The following is a 20,374-nucleotide window of genomic DNA, read 5'->3' as shown; positions in this document are numbered from 1 at the left end:
CCTTTCGTTACTGCATTTATTTTGAGTTGCTCTGTGTTTCTTTCAATTATTTTAAATATTACAAAGAATTTAGTAAAATAACTTGGTTATCATTAAGGAACACATTAGGAACACAAATTGTGACTAAGGTTTGGTGAAAGATTTTAATTCAAAACTTATGAAAACAAGACATTTGTACTGAGAGCCAGAGCCGGTTTCAGCCAGCTTGGTATCAAAAGGGTTAAGGGTGTAATTTGAAATCTCATGAAGTACAAGGTTTTATTTGAGTCATCAAATATCTCTAGAACATTACTCTCTATACCCAGGAGGTACAGAATATTTTGTCTTTCAACAGTTACTAAACTGTTAGTAATAGGTGTTACTACATAGCACATCTAATGTTACTTAAGTTTTTTGATCCTTTGCTTTACCTGTGTATCACACAAGATACACAGGGCATACATCACTAGTATCCATGTATCGTATATGATACACATTCCCAATCTTTTTTCAACTGCCAGTTATTTGAAACTTATGAAAGGAAATATTTATATTACTCAGCAGGTATAGGCGCAGGAGTGGCTGTGTGGTAAGTAGCTTGCTAACCAACCACATGGTTCCGGGTTCAGTCCCACTGCATGGCATCTTGGGCAAGTGTCTTCTGCCCTGGGCCGACCAATGCCTTGTGAGTGGATTTGGTAGACGGAAACTGAAAGAAGCCTGTCGTATATATGTATATATATATATATATAGTAATACTAAGCAATTAAGGGTTTAGCAACGAATTGCCTCACCACACACCGAATTTAGAAATAGCAGTCAAAGAGTTATAGCTATTCTTTCTACTAAAAGGGGGATCTCAGTAAAAACACAGCACTTGAAAGGCAAACACAGACAGGTAAGAGAGAATGAAATATATATATATATATATATATATATATATATATGTATGTTTGTGTGTCTATGTTTGTCCCCCTAGCATTGCTTGACAACCGATGCTGGTGTGTTTACATCCCTGTCACTTAGCGGTTCGGCAAAAAAGACCAATAGAACAAGTACTGGGCTTAGAAAGAATAAGTCCCGGGGTCGATTTGCTCGACTAAAGGCGGTGCTCCAGCATGGCCGCAGTCAAATGACTGAAACAAGTAAAAGAGTAAAGAGAGGTATGTAACAAAGGCTAAGTAAAACTTTGAAAACAAGCATGGACATTTAAGAAAAACTTATTAAAATGATTTGGACATTCGAAGGATTAAGATGACTCATCAGAAATGGATCAAATTGTGTCATATATTCCAGAATTCAAAAAAAAACTTCCCTTTATGTTTGGATCTTATGATCTCTTCACTACTTCATCATCATTATCGTTTAACGTCCGCTTTCCATGCTAGCATGGGTTGGACGGTTCAACTGGTGTCTGGGAAGCCAGAAGGCTGCACCAGGACCAGTCTGATCTGGCAGAGTTTCTACAGCTGGATGCCCTTCCTAACGCCAACCACTCCGTGAGTGTAGTGGGTGCTTTTTATGTACCACTGGCACAGGTGCCAGACGAGGCTGGCAAACGGCCACGATCGGATGGTGCTTTTTGCATGCCACCGGCACGGAGACCAGACGAAGCTGGCAACGGCCACGAATCAGATGGTGCTTTTTACATGCCACCGGCACGGAGACCAGACGAAGCTGGCAACGGCCACAAATTGGATGGTGCTTTTTACGTTGTCACGATCTCAATCAACTCTCAATATGATAATATTTTCTTATGTAGAAGATTGAATCCTTTATGGCTTTAGCTTTGTTCTTGATTTCTCATTTTCACCTCTTGCTTTTTTGCCAGTCGTTAAAGCCATCCTCACTAGAAAACTTGTCGCATCATCTGCACATCATGTTAGAATTAAAACAACAAGCTGCACCTTTCAAATAGGCTTTTAGGGAGTCACTTCCTCATATGTTGCTCACCGTTGTCGTGATTATATTTTACTTGTTGCTGTCATTGGACTACAGCCATGCTGGGGCACCTTTCGAAGGATTTAGTGGATCAAACCGGCACCAGTACTTATTTTCAAGTTTGCTACTTATTCTATCAGTCTCTTATGTTGAACCACTAAGCCACAGGGACATAAACCAACATCAGTTATCAAGCAATGGGTGGGACGAGACAAACACATACACACCCATATCACACATATATGTGTGCGTGTGTACCAAATTCATTCACAAGGCATTGGTCGACCACCCCCGGGCTATAGTAGGAGACATTTGCTCAAGGTGTCATGCAGTGGAACTGAAGCCAAAACCATGTTGCAAAGCAAACTTTTTAACCACATGCCTATGTCTGTGACTAGTCTTTATATCTATATATATAAAACTGTAGTTGTGTGAGTGTCTGTCCCCTTTGATTTAGATTCCCAACTACTCCCACATTTTGCGGTGCAGTTTAACCAAATTCGGGTATCTTATAGTCGTAATTCATATCGAGCCCGTCTGGGTATTAGCGTGCGTCTACGATGAGTCTACGATTTTAAAAATAATTTAACATCATTTTTTATTCCATTTTAATGCATAATTTTTCGTGTGTCGATGGCGGCGGAGTTGGCGTCCATGGTCACACCTGCACCTGTTTGCTTCTCCCCCTTCTTCCCTCCCTCGTGAAGCTGTGGGGAAGGGAGTGTAAGGAAATCAACGTCGTAAAGCGTTGTCAAGGAGACCAGCGTTCTTTTAGAACAACGACTTCATGGCTTGAAGACACCAAAACAGAAATGGCTAAGAAAGCCCGAATTGGCATCTATAAGGGAAGTAATTCTCTAAAAATGCTTATATAGTTATTTCCCTTACAAACACGAGCAACGCCGGGCGATATTGTTAGTTATATATAAAAGTGAGGTTGTGTGTCTGTCTCCTACGATTTAGATTCCTAACTACATTTTGCGGTGCAGTTTAACCAAATTCGGGTATCTTATAGTCGTGATTCATATCGAGCCCTTCTGGGTATTAGCGCGCGTCTACGATGAGTCTACGACTTTAAAAAAAATTAGCATAATTTTTTTCCATTTTAATGCATTTTTTTCGCTATTATATAAGGGAAGTAACTCTCTAAAAATGTCTACGATGAGTCAACGATTTTTTAAAAAATTTACCATCATTTTTTTTCCATTTTTAATGCATTCTTTTGCTATAACTCTCTAAAAATGCTTATATAGTTATTTCCCTTACAAACCCAAGCAACGCCGGGCGATACTGCTAGTATAAATTATAAAATTCTTGAAATAATGACAATATCCCACTTTACATATTGAGATTCTGAGTTAGAGTTGGACATTTTTGTCTTTTTGCTATGTCATAGCTGATTCTGATCAAAAGGATTCCTGCTGTTTTCAGACAGGAAACCACATGACCTGTCTAGATCACCTGACGGTGCTTCACTGATTATTTCTGAAATATCTGTTGGCTGTACTGACTCATCCCTTTCAATGTCTCTTAATGTGTTGCTTTTATTTCCCAAATAAATTCTTGAAAGTGTGGGTGGTTCCTCAGGAAAGACATCAAGTACTGATTCTTCATCATCTGCTTCACATTTCTGAAGCAAAGAAAATTCCTGTAAGATGTTGTGTCTTTGTAAATACAGTAGCATTTTTTTTTTTATTATCCCTTTCTCTAGAAACTGTTTTGTTCTGAGCCACAGATAGATGAACTATCTGAGATATTTGGGGTCTTTTATAGTCTGCAAAGAAGCAAAAAGAAAATGAGTCAAAAATGGAGGGGAGAATTTTTCGACCTAGACATGGTGGTCAATGATATTAATATAATATACACAGAAAAATGTTTTTATTTTTTGTTTTGTTTTAGAAAAACGTAATTTTTTTCAATTATGTGCCGGTGGCACGTAAAAAGCACCATCCAATCGTGGCCGTTGCCAGCCTCGCCTGGTCCCCATGCCGGTGGCACGTAAAAAGCACCATCCGTCCGTGGCCGTTTGCCAGCTCCGTCTGGCACCTGTGCAGGTGGCACGTAAAAAGTACCCACTACACTCACGGAGTGGTTGGCATTAGGAAGGGCATCCAGCCATAGAAACACTGCCAGATCAGACTGGGCCTGATGCAGCCTTCTGGCTTCACAGACCCCAGTTGAACCGTCCAACCCATGCTAGCATAGAAAACGGACGCTAAATGATGATGATGATGATGATTTTAGTATAAGGCCTGCTCACCTAGCCAACTTGGTGGCATTATTTGAAAGCTAAAATGAGGCAAAGCACATTGTGACCAGTGATGTGTAACTACATCCAATAGTCTGGTTGATCTCGTGATTTTAGTAAAAAGGAATAATACCTATTTCTTTACTACCCACAAGGGGCTAAACACAGAGAGGACAAACAAGGACAGACAAACGGATTAAGTTGATTATATCGACCCCAGTGCGTAACTGGTACTTATTTAATCGACCCCGGAAGGATGAAAGGCAAAGTCGACCTCGGCGGAATTTGAACTCATAACGTAACGGCAGACGAAATACAGCTACGCATTTCACCCGGCGTGCTAACGTTTCTGCCAGCTCGCCACCTCTGGCAAGAGGGCACACGGTAGTTGCTCCTTTCACTTCTTCCCCCATTATAAATCTACCACTGTCCATTGTTGTTGATGATGACTGTGGGATGAACATAGCCTATTACCTGCTTTAATCTGGCCCAAATATTCTACCTGTTTTATATTCAAACTGGCCAGCCTATCACCTACTCTTACAATATCATTGTAAAAATAAACAATCATATCATCGAAATCTTGGAGCGATGAGATAAAGCATGGTTAATTCAAAACAATGTGAATAAATAAACATTACGTTTGAAAGAGTTATCTGAACGCTAAAAAATGAAACCCTCACTTGGTCCTTGAATGTTTTCGCAAGCATTCAGGCCAGCTCTCTGATTTAACTCTTTAGCATTCAGATTACACCATCAAGTAAAATGCTCATTAATTCGCATTATTTTGAATTCATCATCATTGTTTAACGTTCGCTTTCCATGCTAGCATGGGTTGGAGGATTTGACTGAGGACTGGCGAACCAGATGGCTGCACCAGGCTCCAATCGTGATCTGGCAGAGTTTCTACAGCTGGATGCCCTTCCTAACGCCAACCACTCCGAGAGTGTAGTGGGTGCTTTTTACGTGCCACCGGCACAAGGGCCAGTCAGGTGGTACTGGCAACGGCCACAAAAAAATCGTGTTTTTTTACATGCCACCTGCATACCGCTAAAAGTGCCAGTAAGGCAACGCTGGTAACGATCACGCTTGAATGGTGCTTTTTACGTGCCACTGGCACAAACGCCAGTTAGCAGCTTTATAATTTCAATGATGTCTCTGTATATTTTTAGAATGATAAGGTGAGAGGCCAGGTGTGACCAGTTTAAATGCTAAAGAGTTAACAAGAACTTCCTCTTACCAGTCTCCAATGCTTTAAGTTAAAGAATGCATAGCAACTGCCCTTCCCTCCCTAACTAAACAGTAAAAAAAATAAAGATTAAAAATACAACAGGAAATCAGAATTTTATTGGTTAAATGTTAATTAAAATAGTATGCCCCTGCTATTAATTAAAATTAATGACAAAGTCATGCCCATCTTTTGCTACTATGCTACTTTGCAACTTCTGTTGATTATTAGAAGTATTATAATACATAATGTTAAAAGTATAGACACAAGACAGTTCTATATTTAAGAGATGAGGAATTATGTACATTATTTACATTTGACGGATATCTGTCCTCATCTTGTTAAGCACAATGTTTCAGCTGATATACCCTCCAGCCTTCATCAGTTGTCTTGGGGAAATTTTGATTCCGAGTTTGATTCCAGGCAATGACCTGAATAATAATAATAATAATGATAACAACAACATCGAAAAAGTACCTTAGGAATGAGAACCCCGGTTCAAAATTTCCCCAAGACATCTGAAGGTTGGAGGGTATATCAGCCAAAACGTGTTAACAACAAACAAGATGAGGATAAATGTCCGTCAAATGTAAATAATGTAAATAATGTATATAGACACAAGGCCTGACATTTTAGTGAGAGGAGTTTGTTGATTATATCAACCCTAGTTCTTACCTGTTACCTTTTTTTTTATGGACACCAGAGAGGGGAAAGTCAAAGTTGACCTTGGCAGGATTTGAACTTAGAACAAAGAGCCTGAAGAAAAATCCATTTTTCGCCAATGCTCTAACAATTGTACTTATCTGTAGTCCTTTGTACTTTGCTTAAGAAAACTAAATGTGTTAAATATATGTGTACAAATGTATGGATGTGTGTAGGTGTACAGGCCTTCCTAGAGAATGGAATTGGACATTATCTGGTATGGCAAAATCTTGTAATGTTTTGGGATGTTTTAAACATCATAAATTCCAAATTTAAAAAAAGAAAAATCTGATGGAGAATTCCCCACTTCCATAATTTTGCAGTTTTGTCTTTTTCAAAATATTTGTTCCAATTTCTGATGTAGGAAAATCAAGCATGTTTTTCAAGAGTCATAATCTCAGATTTTTACATTTATGTATTTGTTTTGTAAGATTCCTGATATGAAATTGTGCGTTAAAAGATGTTTAAAGCATGAATGTGAAATCATTTTCAAAAGATTCAAAACATTATGTAAAACGGAATTGGATGAAAGCATGCCAGTGTCACTTTAACATACAATCTACTGCAGTGTCCATAGTCTATGTTGTGAAATAACAAAATCTGGGTTTAGGATAAGGGTTAGGGGTTGGAGTTAGACTGGCACTTAAGTGTAAATGGCCAAGTAGACTGCATGCTAAAGTGTTAATGGTCGGGTAGCCCACACGTTAAAGTGGCACCAAAATATCTTTTAGCTTTTACTTGTTTCTGTCATTAGATTGTGGCTATGCTGGGGCACTGCCTTGAAGGGTTTAATCTACCAAACCGACTCAAGTACTTTTTTTTGTTTTGAAGACTGATACTTATTCTATTGGTCTCTGTTTGCCGAACCACTAAGTTACAGGGCTGTAAACAAATCTATATCAGTTGTTAAGCAGTGTGGGGGAACAAACACGAAGACACACACACACTCTCGCTCTCTCTTGCTTTCTCTCTCTCCCTCTCTCTCTCTCTCTTTCTCTCACAACTTCTTTCAGTTTCCTTGTGTTCTTGAGCAAGACACTTTATTTCACGCTGCTCCAGTTCACTCACCTGTAAGAATGAGTTGCAATGTCACTGCTGCCAAGCTGTATTGGCCTTTGCCTTTCCCTTGGATAACATCGGTGGCATGGAGAGGGGAGGCTTGTATGCATGGACAACTGCAGGTCTTCCATAAACAACCTTGCTCAAACTTGTGCCTCGAAGGGTAACTTTCTAGGTACAATTTTATGGTCATTCATGACCGAAGGGGTTCATTATATTAAGGCATCATTGAGACCCAAAGGTGTCAGGTAATGCTGAATAAGTGCTATAGACAGACCATAGTTAAGTTCCAGGTTCAGTAATTTTGTGAATAAGGTGTTCAACGTTGGTCATATGCCAGCGTGTATTACGCAAAAAATTCTTTATATATATATATATATCGTGCTAGCATGGAAGGCGGACGTTAAATGATGATAATGCTATAATTTCAGAGATTTAGGTGTTATTTTTAGCATGTAGAGTAAACTTCATTGAAGGGTCCGTCATTTTCTCTACTGTGCAACAAGCATCCACCTGTGTGCTGCAAGTATTGGTATTTCAGTCATAAGGCAGTGAGCTGGCAGAAACGTTAGCACACCGGGCGAAATGCTAAGCGGTATTTTGTCTGCCGTTACGTTGTGAGTTCAAATTCCGCCGAGGTCGATAAATTAAGTACCAGTTACGCACTGGAGTCGATGTAATTGACTTAATACCTATGTCTGTCCTTGTTTGTCCCCTCTATGTTTAGCCCCTTGTGGGTAATAAAGAAATAGGTATTTCAGTCATTGATGGAGGGATGATTTTTAAAAATTTCAATTTTTGAAAGAAATAAAAAAAAAATCTTTCTCCAAAGATTTAGTTCGGATTGTTAGCAAGGAGAGTGACCACACTGAAGTCTACTTTATTTCGTCTGGTGGTTCAACAAGCATTCACGCCTGTGCAATTGAGCAGACAAGTTTTAAAACTGGAATGTCGATATGGGAGTAACGTGGGAGGGGTGGGGTTATGAAAGTCAAGATAGGGAGAGTGTTAAGAGAATCAAAACTTTTGGGGAGTGGGGGCAGGTTTCAAGATCGCAATCTCTGTATTTTTCTACGTGGAATTTTTTTTTTTCTTTTTTTGGAAAGAGTTTTTGAAACAAAACTTAGTGGTGGGGTTTTAAAATTTTGAAATGTCGTTTTCTTGGAAAAAGTATAATCTCCACTTTTGAAGGAGAAAAATGGTGTGGTGCATATTCAACACGTCCCTTTGTAATTGATATTTATCTAATAAGTAATTAAACATCCCTATGTAAATTTTAACACTGAAAAAATTCAGCATAAATTATTCTGTTAGTGACCTTTTTTTTTGTGTGTGTGTCTCTAAATCGTGCATTTGTTATTGACAGTGCTACATACAATTGTCCTGTTATTAGAAGTGTAAATGAGCGACTTAAAAAGTATTCTTCAAGATCAAACAAGTTTGACAACATTGACGCTTGTGCACGGGATATTTGTTTATTATTTAGGCATACCTCAACTTACGTCCGTTCCAAGACATGTGACCTAACTCAAAAATGACGTAACACAAATAAAAAAAACTCAGCTTATATATTTGTTTTAATCAATAGTTTGTACATAATTTTCGATTTTTTTTTTTTTTTTTTTTTTCAATCAAGCTACATGAGAAAATACAGAGATTAAGAATATGGATAAAATAAGCTCAAATTCAAATTTTAATTTCAAATTTTTTTATGAAAAACTCCGACCCAAAATCCCCTCACCCCCCACCTTCCCACCATCCCGTTATCTAAAAGTGAAGATGAATTATTGTTTTGTCTGTTTCTGAATGCATTATAGTGAAACAGTAAAAGAATCACAGCAGTGATCATAGGTGTTCATTATGTTATTGCAGTTTTGTGAAATTTTGCTGTTATTTCTAGCATATGGATAGCCTGCTTGAAGGTCAAGGCCGTAGGATTGGGAAGAGAGGGGGTTGGGGGTATATATATATATATATATATTGTTGAAAAAGTGAAATTTTACAAATTTTTTCAGGATCCTATTCTACGTATTTTTCTACGTATTTCGCAAAAAAAAAAAAAAGATTCCAGAAAAAGTAAAAAATGAAGAGGGGTGGGAGACTGAAGTTTTGAAAATGTGATTCTTGAAAATCTTTTTCAGAATCGGATCCTCCATAACCAAAAACGTGGGACTCCGTAATTAAAAAAAAAAAAATCAATATATATTCATTTTTCCGAAAGTTATGACAGAAAAATTGGATCTTGTGAATTTTCCAAAAGTCCTCTCCCAATCCCCCAGGTTCATTTGTGCAAATGTTTTGTTCTGGGTTCAGTCCCACTGCATGGCACCCTGGGCAAGTGTCTTCTACAATAGCCTTGGGCTAACCAAAGCCTTTTGAGTGGATTTGGTAGACAGAAACTGAAAGAAGCCCGTCGTATATGTATGTGTGTGTATATGTTTGTGTATCTGTGTTTGTCCCCCCAACATCACTTGACAACCGATGCTGGTGTGTTTACGTCCCTGTAACTTAGCGGTTCTGCAAAAAGAGACCGATAGAATAAGTACTAGGCTTACAAAGAATAAGTTCTGGGGTCGATTTGGTCGACTAAAGGCGATGCTCCAGCATGGCCGCAGTCAAATGACTGAAACAAGTAAAAGAGTAAAGAGAGAGAGAGAGAGAGAGTAAAGAGTTAACACCCAAAAGGCTGGGGTTTTTTTAGTTTGTGTTTAACGGGTGAAGATCTTTATATTAACCCCAAAGATTTTTTTTACATTTCATCCCACTCTCCACTCATCTAAGATGTATATGTTAGTTTTGTTTTCTTATGAGAGAAATTCCACCTTCTGGTTTAAACAATCTTTAACAAAGTTTAACAGAGTTTATCAAATTTAGGAAATTATTTCATAAAGTTGAAACTTTTAAATACATTGGAAAGAGAAGGTGGGGTGTTAAAATGGTGGTGGTGGTGGTAGTGGTGGTGGTAGTGGTGGTGGTGGTGGTGGTGGTGGTCTTATCACTGCTACAACTAATTTTAGTTCTTTCTATTTATTTTAATTAGGTCGTTGATTTTAATTGTAAAAAAAGAAAATTTAGATTTCAAAGAGAAAAGAAACAAATATTTAAAGAGGAAGTATTGCATAATTTGTGGAGTGTGACACATGTGTATGGATTGATATGTGTGTGTTGTGTGTGCATGTGTGTTTGTATTAAGTTACAACATTGAAATATATTAGAGGGAGAGGGTGACCTGTTTGTCTCTCTATCTATCTATATGTATGTGTGTGTGTGTATATATATATATATATATATATACACACACACACACACTTAAGTATGACTAATCGTAAGCATTACATTATCCTCGTGATGTTTTCACTGTGACCTAAAATATCCAAATAACCAAAAAAAAAAAACATGTGGTTAATATCTAGTTGAACACCCGGCCACCAAAATAAAAAAAAAACAAATGTATTAAGTGTAAAAAAAAATGTATAATAAACAAATCTGGAAACCACAATTCGTGCAAACGGACTGGAAGTGGAGAGAGGACTTTCGGAAAATACTCATCACTCAATTTTTTTCCACATAACTTTCAGAAAAATGGATATCTTTTAATGAAATTTTATACAAATACCTTCAAACTGCATAGATTACAATTATAAAGAAATTTGTGAGGAAAAATTTTCCCAGGAGTTGAGGGGAGGGTTTTTTTTTTGTTTTTTTTTTATGCCTATTATATTTTCTCTTTACTATATTTTCAGTTCTTTTTAAAAATGTTTTTGTCTATAATCCTGTATTTCATTATATTATTACTATGTTTATATACATATATTTATATGTCCATATATATTTCTAATATTTATATATTTTTATATATATTTCTAATATATCAATATATGTTTTATTTTGGACAATTTTTTTTATTAAATCCATACATCTATGTGTTAATTGTAGTTTGCCTGACTTGAACTTTTTCCATTTCTTTGTTATATATATATATCCGAACGTGGCTGATGCCAGCGCTGCCTGACTGGCATCCATGTTAGTGACATGTAAAAAGCACCAACCGACCGTGGCCGTTTGCCAGGCACCTCTGGACACTGTGCCAGTGGCACATAAAAAGCACCCACTACACTAACAGAGTGGTTGGCATTAGGAAGGGCATCCAGCTGTAGAAACACTGCCAGATCAGACTGGAACCTGGCGTAGCCTCCTGGCTTCCCAGACCCCAGACGAACCGTCCAACCCATAAGGCAGTGAGCTGGCAGAAACATTAGCACGCCGGGCAAAATGCTTAGCAGTATTTCGTCTGCCATTACGTTCTGAGTTCAAATTCTGCCGAGGTTGACTTTGCCTTTCATCCTTTCGGGGTTGATAAATTAAGTACCAGTTACACACTGGGGTCGATGTAATCGACCTAATCCGTTTGTCAGTCCTTGTTTGTCCCCTCTATGTTTAGCCCCTTGTGGGCAATAAAGAAATAAAATACATGTACCCTAAGGTGATTCTTGTGGCAGAGTCAACACAGTCTGTGTGACAAAGCTGGCCTTTGAATTACTGGTGCATTCCATCCAATCGGCTTCCAAATGGTTTCCATATTCCAAGGTCACTCAACACTTGGACCATCTGAAGGCTCTAATGACTGACATTTTCCATAAGATTGTACCCACAGCTTTGTGATTGCAAAGTGAACCTCTTTATATTTGGTCATGCCTTGACTGTAGAAAGACTACGAATGACATAAACAAAACATATTCCTGCTTCCTTGTGCTTCTATGCGTTAACTGCATTTTCACCCAAAGTAACTCAGTCATTGAATGCATCAATAAAGCTGTCCTCCTTTCATATATCGAACAACAATAATTCTCTGACCTTATGACTAGCTTTTGGTACTGTGAGAAGGCACAGGTTTATAAAGCATGTATCTTCACAAACCATGATGTATTATAACTAACAACTAATCAATGAAAGAGCCTCTACATGGTCATGTGACCTGCTAGAAATAACTTAAGCTCTCAAATTTCATAGTCTTGCTAAAAAAGGATGACATATTGGCTGTGGTTCTGGAGTAAAGAGAAACGGGATCCAATCAAGTCAAAACATATACTCACGGGCATATAGCATAGTGGTTAAGAGCGCGGGCTACTAACCCCAAGATTTCAAGTTCAATTCCAAGCAGTGACCTGAACAAAAACAACAATAATAATAATAATAATAATAATATCGAAAAATACCATTAGGAATGAGAACCCAGGTTTGAAATTTCCCCAAGACACCTAAAGAAGGCTGGAGGGTATATCAGCTGAAACGTTGTGTTAACAACAAACAAGATGAGGACAAATATCTGTCAAATTTAAATAATGTACATAATTCCTCATCTCTTAAATATAGAATTGTAAGTCAAAACTCAGTTCATTGTATGTTAAAATTACCTTTTATTATAAAACATCTCCAAGGTAACTTTTACATACACTAGCTTCACCCAACTCGTGAGAAAAGCAAGAAATAATAACCATCTCTTCTGACATAGAAGTCATCTTAGTATATCATCTGAACATTCAAACATTGTCACTATCTTACCAAATCCCGCCGCATTTCACATGGAATTTTTGGTCCTCTGAAGTCATCTTGGTGTAAAAGTCAACCTACTTTTTTTTTCTTTTTTTTTTTTTTGTGGTTGTAAATTTTGGTCTGAAAAATTTAACTTGTATGGCAAAAAATATGATACATGAAACATTTGTAGTCCACCTAACAAGATAACTTTGACGCAAGCTTCACCCAGCCCATGAGAACAGCAAGAATTAAGTATGATTATTACAATGACAATAATTATTATAAATGTTTTAATATATATATATTTTTTTTTTTCATCAGGTGCTCAAACAGCCACTAGTACACTGCAGAGACATGCTAATGATATCAGAGCTAACCGTATCAACTGGCAATGTTACCTCCAGTAAGTATCCTTTTATCTTGAGATTCTTTGGCTTTTCTTTCAAATTGCTGGCATAAATCAATCATTCTTACTGAAAATACACAGAAACACACTTTACTTGGAGACAGCTTCCACCAACAAAATATTCAAATTTTTGGCACAAGGCCAGTGATTTCTGGGGAGGGGGTAAATCAATTATATCGACCCCAGTACTCAACTGATGTTTCTTTTATTGATTCTGAAAGGATAAAAGGCAAAGTCAACCTCAACAGAGCATAAAGATGGACAAAATACTGTTAAGCATTTTGTTTGGCATGCTAATGATTTTGCCTGATCACCGCCTTTTTCACCAAGAAAATTTTAAATAGTATCACATACAAATATGTATGCAATATCAACTGATTGGGTTGGACTGTTTGACAGGATCTGGCAAGACATAAGGCTGCACCAAGCTGTTTGCTTTGGCATGGTTCTGTGGATGGATGCTTTTCCTAATACCAATCACTTTACAAAGTGTAATAGATGCTTTTTATGACACCAGCACCAGGGAGGTCACCACGTAACTTGTAAGACAAGGCCCATCAACTGAGGGGGTGAGTAATACTGAGGGTCAAAAAAGGTGTCTTGCAACAGGAAACACGGCTGCCTCAGGTTGAAAGAGAGGGGAAAAGAAAGGGAAGAGAGATGATGGTGATGAAGATGAGATGGTGTTGGGGACATACTCTCAGCTTACAGCGAAGTAGATACACTCTAAATATAACAGATGTTGTCTGTCCTGCCCTTCCAAATTATATTTATGCCAGCTCTTCCTCTGAAAACTCTACATTTATAATTGATTTCTTTCTTTGAATTTAGGGGCCAGATGATCTCTCAGGAAGACTACATGTTTGTCTCAAAGTTTGACCAAAACAACATCGAGGTTAAGAAACGCATGTTAGCTGAAACCCCTATGCAGGTATAAATCTTTCTTATTTTGTTTCCATTTTACATGTATTTTGTTTTAATTTTTTAATCAAAGGAGAATAACAATTATGTCATAACCAGATCGGCAAATATCTCTTTATCTGACAAAAGGTTGGCGGCAGAGTCATCCAGCTCATGGCATCATGGGAAAGTCGATGTGATTCAATAAGCATGCTTGGAATAGTTCTGCAAATTTAAATGTTTCTGTATTGCTTGAACAAGTATTTTTGTTCATCTCTCTCTACTGGTACCCATCCTGAGAGAACTTACAAAGTCTTCAACTTAGATCTTCACAAGATGAAAATTTTTTTTTTTAAATTGATGCTCTGTAAAATAGTTGGTTAACCCGTTTTTTTTTAACCTGTTACTTAGTCTGTTGGTCTCTTTTGCCAAACTGCTAAGTTACAGGGACATAAACAAACCAACACCAGTTGTCAAGTGTAGGCTAGGGGCAAATACACACACACATACACACAACAGGTTTCCACACAGCCTCTGTCTACTAAATTCACTCACAAGGCATTGGTCAGCCCAGAGCTGTAGTAGAAGGTACTTGCTCATGGTGTTGTGCAGTAGGATTGAACCAAAAACCACATGGTTGCAAAGTGATCTTCTTAACCACTGAGTTATGTTTGCATCTCTGCATGGTCATTCAATCTGCCAGAAACAACCACCAAATCTTGTATAACTAACACCCTACTGTCTTAAAAAAAGGCAAATAAAAAAAAACCTGTTGGTCACATCTGGAACACCTTTGATCATAGATCTGCTTTGATGATGGCTGATCTGTAGTTAAACAACTACCAGTTCACTGTTAACTGACTCTTTATTATTTTTGTTTTTATCATTTTCTATTTACAGTTTGCTAAAACATTTATTAATTTAATGAACCACATTGCCAAAGATCAAACCTTGCAATATATTCTCACCGTTTGTGATGACATTCTGAAGGTAATCCTATTTTTATTTTAACTCATTTATTTCTAACTCTTTGACTGTGAAACTAACTCTCATAGTTATTTCAGTAATGATGTTAAATATCTACCAAAAAATAGAATTGGTATTTTTTGCAAGATACATTGTTGTAATAAACTTGACCATATCTTACAAGAAATAGTTTCAAACAAGACATTCCTCAGTAAAAGATACATTTGTATATAAAACTGCTTTCTGCAGTAAAGGGTAATGAAATTTTGAGAGGATATATCTGATTTTTGCAAGGAAAGGGTTAATTATAACTTTTAGATATATATTATTTTTTAGCTATAATTTATAGTTATATATTAATTATCTATTAGGTGTATTCTTTTAATATGTGTATCCTATTACCATGTGTATTCCAGTTTTAGAATAGGTGTACTGTGTTGTTGTATGTTGTAAAAGTTGGCTAAAAGGTGATTTTTTCAGTATAAAATTTGTTAAAAAAAAGCTTCTACTTATGTTAAATTCGCACCTAAAAGTTTTGAGAATTGCTGATATAACCAGAGGAAAAAGGTTTTCAATTTAGTTGTATTTAGCATAATTTCACTTCTAATTAGATTTTATTAACAGGTATAACATTGAAAGCTATGTGTTCTTTATAATAAACTTTATTTTACATTTCTTGCCCACAAGAGATTATGTCCGATCCTTAGCATACTGTTCTATGTCTTTTCAAATCACGATCACAGAAAAAATTGTTGGTGAGAATTACTGACAAAAACAAAACTGGTGTTGCAAATTAAGTTTAATTACCCATAAACATCAGCTTAGATAACACTTTACTCAGCTGACAGAGGAAGGTGACCGATCAAGCCTATTCTTGTCAGAACATTTGATACGGAGTATCAAAATTTTAATCCCTTTCACACTTATAAAATGTCAAGCAAACTTTAAAATTTGTTGTTACCATTATTGTCAGTATGGGCAGAACTTATGAATCGTTCACTGCGAAGGAGAAATTAAATATGTGCTCCATTGCGATAGGTAGAAACTCCAAGCAATGTAAAATATGGCCCAGACTGTTTACTAGCATGAATGTCAGACCTCAAAAGCTAGCTAACCATTTAGTGGTTTTAGTAAATTTATACAGGAAAAGTAAGTATTATATAAATAAAAGTCAACTTCATTATGCAAATTTAAGCCATTATTTTTTCTGTAAAAACCTATTCTGACAGGAGTCAACTTCCAGTACGAATGTTTACATTTTGTACATCTTTTTTTCAACAAAAAAAATTTGAAAACAAGTTCTGGAAACGATCTACATTTAGATGGTCAAGGGGAAGTGTGCTGTTCCCATTTAATAATGAATCTGTTCTGAAGGCTGGAATAATACATATCCTGTGCCAGTGAGGGAAAAGAGCAATAACACAACCGAATACAATATTTGAGAGAGAACATTTATTGATGGGTTAACATGTATGGCTGCATGTGTGTCATGTATACAGAATAATAGACAGGCCATCATGAGAACAAAGTGCATGTATGTACATGATGTATGCGTGTGCTACATATAAGAACAACAATGAAGAAGAAAGTGAAAGAGTCTATAATGAGAAGTTAGACAAATGTTCATAGACACAAGAATGAGAAATACCAGTTTCATAGTCACTTGTATACAGTCATTGAAATACTGTATCAAGAAGTTGTGACAATGATGCTACGCCAGAGTTGCGGTATGTGTCATACAAAGTTGTGGCTGTAATGCTGCTGCCTGGGTTACTTGTACATGAGTTCTTGCAGGTTGTATTTGCAGTTAACCATGGTGAAGTAATTCACAAACAGTGCCATGTTAGAACCTGTGCAGTGTTGCTAGTTGCTGTGTACATAGAGATATTGTTGACGTCATTAAGAAGATATAGCAAACGAAGAAAGAGATTGCCATAATGCTGTTGGATGGGTGTTGTCTGGCTCGCAGGGTGTATCTTTTCTGTTGATCCAAGGTGAAGTAATTCATGAGCAGTGCTGTGTTGAAACCTGGGCATCTGGCATTGTCGCTGGAACTGGTTGTGTCTTGTGTGGCCAGTGGCTAGACCTTAGAAGGTCTGGAACCAAAGGCATCAAGACGAAGAGTAGCTGAATTTCTATAATGAACAGTATGCTCAAGCGAGATTGAGAAAAGGCTGTCTCACATGATGTTATTTAGGGGCTTCGACTGGTTATATGCTGCATATTGACGCAACAGTAATAGACAAATTGTGCCAGTACCAACCAATCAGAGCAGTGGACACAACTGGGTCCAAATAGCAGCCAAAGGTTAGCTGTTATCTGCTAAGACATAGGAGTGTTATCTGCTAAGGCGTAGGAGTGGCTGTGTGGTAAGTAGCTTGCTTACCAACCACATGGTTCCGGGTTCAGTCCCACTGTGTGGCACCTTGGGCAAGTGTCTTCTACTATAGCCTCAGGCAGACCAAAGCCTTGTGAGTGGATTTGGTAGACAGAAACTGAAAGAAGCCCGTCGTATATATATATATAAATATATATATATATATGTGTGTGTGTGTGTAGGTGTGTGTGTGTGTATATGTTTGTGTGTCTGTTTGTCCTCCCAACATGCTTGACAACTGATGCTGGTGTGTTTACATCCCTGTAACTTAGCAGTTCGGCAAAAGAGACTGATAGAATAAGTACTAGGCTTGCAAAGAATAAGTCCTGGGGTCGATCTGGTCGACTAAAGGCGGTGCTCCAGCATGGCCACAGTCAAATGACTGAAACAAGTAAAAGAGTACATTCGTATGTACGTATATATAATAAAGGGTAGAGGGACTTCACTCAAGTGTACTCTACATACTCATGTAATTTATGCACCCACTAAAGCTTATTTTTACTTTTGCGAAAAAAAGTGCCTAAATTACATGAGTTTTTAAAGTAAATCATTTCTATGGGCATGACAGCCTTTTATCACATAAGACTTTCTTCTGATATGGTACAAAATGTTTGAAGTAATTCCTTGATATTAATTAATCTTATTGAATTTAATTTGGCAACATAATAAAACTGTTACTTTGTTAGCGTGATGGTGAATAAATTTTGAAATATCTGCATTCCAGGAGGACAAGTCTTATGTCGAGATCTTCAGAGATTACGCCCGCAAGAACAGGGAATCAGTTTGGACCCCTTTCCTGCACCTTCTGAACAGAAGTGATCGATTCATAGTTAACCAGGTGAGCAGCCTTTTATTTTGTTTCTTTTTCTAACTATTATGTATATGTACTCTCTCTCCAAGAAACCTCTTCAGAGCCAAGATACAAGAACTTTTAACAACAGCCACATTGGAATATTTTTCTCTTAATAACAGCCGCAGTGAAGTAAGTTTTCTGCTAACAACCGCCATGATGATGTACTACTTTCATGTTCTGAGTGCTGAGTCCCATAATTCACTGGATTATTGAAGTACCACAGGAAAATTTTGTCTTTAAACTTTATATGGCACTATTAGCTTGCTTTCCTCTCAGCTTATTTTAAACATGTCTTGGCAATTCAAATACTCAGGTTCTAACCTTGTATGATTTCAAACAATAGTGGCTGCAACTAAAATAATCAAGTCAGATTCTATATGCCACTAATACCATTTAACCATATACAGCCTGTCTTATAGTTGGGTAGCCAGTGATTAAACCACCAACTCCTCCCAGTTTGCTAGGTGACTATGGTGTATGGATACCCAGTAGGGTTAAAAACACCATTTATTAAAGGGAAGAAGAGCTTCTCACAGAGAAGACAAAATCTAACCATAGATGGAGAGATGGGCACCACTAGGTTATCTGCCTATTGAAGCACCACATGACACTGTAAAACTGGATGACATCACTGACTATGTATCTGGTGTCCTTCTAAATATAAGGCGTTTTGATGGTTTGGAGCATCTAAACAAAATATTCATCAGTTTTATCATTTACCATCAATACTACCAACAGTATGTTGTTTCTGTCTTCTGACATCATTTTGAAGTCTAGGTAGATTTGGTCATTTGTCCTCATGTCTTGGTGATGGATGTAATACAGTGCTGATGGACAGTTTACTTGCCATCAACTCCCCTCATCATGTTATCGGTTACATCACCTGTTTATTCCCCTCCATGTCATCTGTCACCTTTGGTTTGGCCTGGAATAAGAAAACCTTGCGAGTAGAAGGCGTCAACAGTCACAAAAATGCTGCTGTCATTAGAAAAAATTTCAATTCATCATCATCATCATCGTTTAACGTCTGTTCTCCATGCTAGCATGGGTTGGACGGTTCAACTGGGGTCTGGGAAGCCAGAAGGCTGCACCAGGCCCAGTCTGATCTGGCAATGTTTCTACGGCTGGATGCTCTTCCTAACGCCAACCACTCCGTGAGTGTAGTGGGTGCTTTTTACGTGCCACCGGCACAGGTGCCAGACGAGACTGGCAAACGGCCACGATCGGATGGTGCTTTTTTACGTGCCACCGGCATGGGGGCCAGGCGAGGCTGATTTTAGGTTTCATTAATATTTCTGCTACATTAACCATTTCATTACTGTATTTATTTTGAGATGCTCTGTGTTTCTATCAATTACTTTAAATATAATAAAGAATTTATAAAATAACTTAGCTATATCATTCAGCTAGTGTTAGGAACACAACTTGTGTGTAAGATTTGGTGGAAAATTTTAATTCAAAACTTATGAAAACAAGACATTTGTACTCAGAGCCAGAACTAGTTTCAGCCAGGTTGGTAATGAAAGGGTTAAAGTTTGCATAAAGCTAATCAATATACATCTTTTATTTATTTCCTTATGTTTTTCAGACCAGCAGAATTATTGCCAAAATTGCTTGTTGGGGTAAAGAACCAATGGATAAAAGTGACTTAGAATTTTATCTTAACTGGCTGAAAGATCAACTGAAACTCCCTGTAAGTCATTGATAAATTATTTGAAGAATTTATGGGTGGCTATAATGTAATTTATTGCCCCTCACCTACAAAACCTGTTACATTTAGAAGAGGATTTTTTCTTTATATTTTTGTACTTGTCATATGTTTACCATTTTAGTATCATCCACCATTCCACAAACTGGAATGGATTGGATAGTGTTATTTATTTTTATTGTAAATTTGAAGAGGCTTTTGGGGGGATGAGATAGGGTTTATGACTTAAGCAGTGTAGCATCCAAGACATTTTTTTTGTAGGTCCTTCAAGACAGGTAGTGCAGAGTGGGGAAGAAAAAAACTTGTGATTAGAGCGGAAGGAACTCAAGATGAAGTTATCCTCAGACTAGTAGTCTGAATTCTTACAACACAGGGGTTTACATTGCTAAAGTTTACCCAAGGGCCATGTGGTGGTGTTAACATGTGTGATGGATAAAGTCAACCATTCAAGAACAGGGACTACTGTCTCTTT

At 37.3% G+C, this 20,374-nt stretch overlaps 1 protein-coding gene across 2 annotated transcripts in view; it reads left to right on the top strand.

Annotated features, from left to right (window-relative positions):
* Positions 1 to 20,374, top strand: part of LOC115209314 (V-type proton ATPase subunit H) — a 62,908-nt gene that overhangs the window by 22,774 nt on the left and 19,760 nt on the right. For both annotated transcript variants that reach the window (XM_029777657.2, XM_029777656.2), the window contains exons 2-6: positions 13,014 to 13,095; positions 13,930 to 14,029; positions 14,899 to 14,988; positions 18,066 to 18,179; positions 19,783 to 19,887. In XM_029777657.2, the coding sequence (XP_029633517.1) occupies positions 13,014 to 13,095; positions 13,930 to 14,029; positions 14,899 to 14,988; positions 18,066 to 18,179; positions 19,783 to 19,887 (491 nt within the window). The remainder of the gene's footprint in view (positions 1 to 13,013; positions 13,096 to 13,929; positions 14,030 to 14,898; positions 14,989 to 18,065; positions 18,180 to 19,782; positions 19,888 to 20,374) is intronic.

This window comes from Octopus sinensis, linkage group LG3, assembly GCF_006345805.1.
Source record: "Octopus sinensis linkage group LG3, ASM634580v1, whole genome shotgun sequence".
NCBI lineage: Eukaryota > Metazoa > Mollusca > Cephalopoda > Octopoda > Octopodidae > Octopus > Octopus sinensis.
The sequence above is the reverse complement of the archived record's forward strand: the minus strand, read 5'-3'. Positions and strand labels throughout refer to the sequence as shown.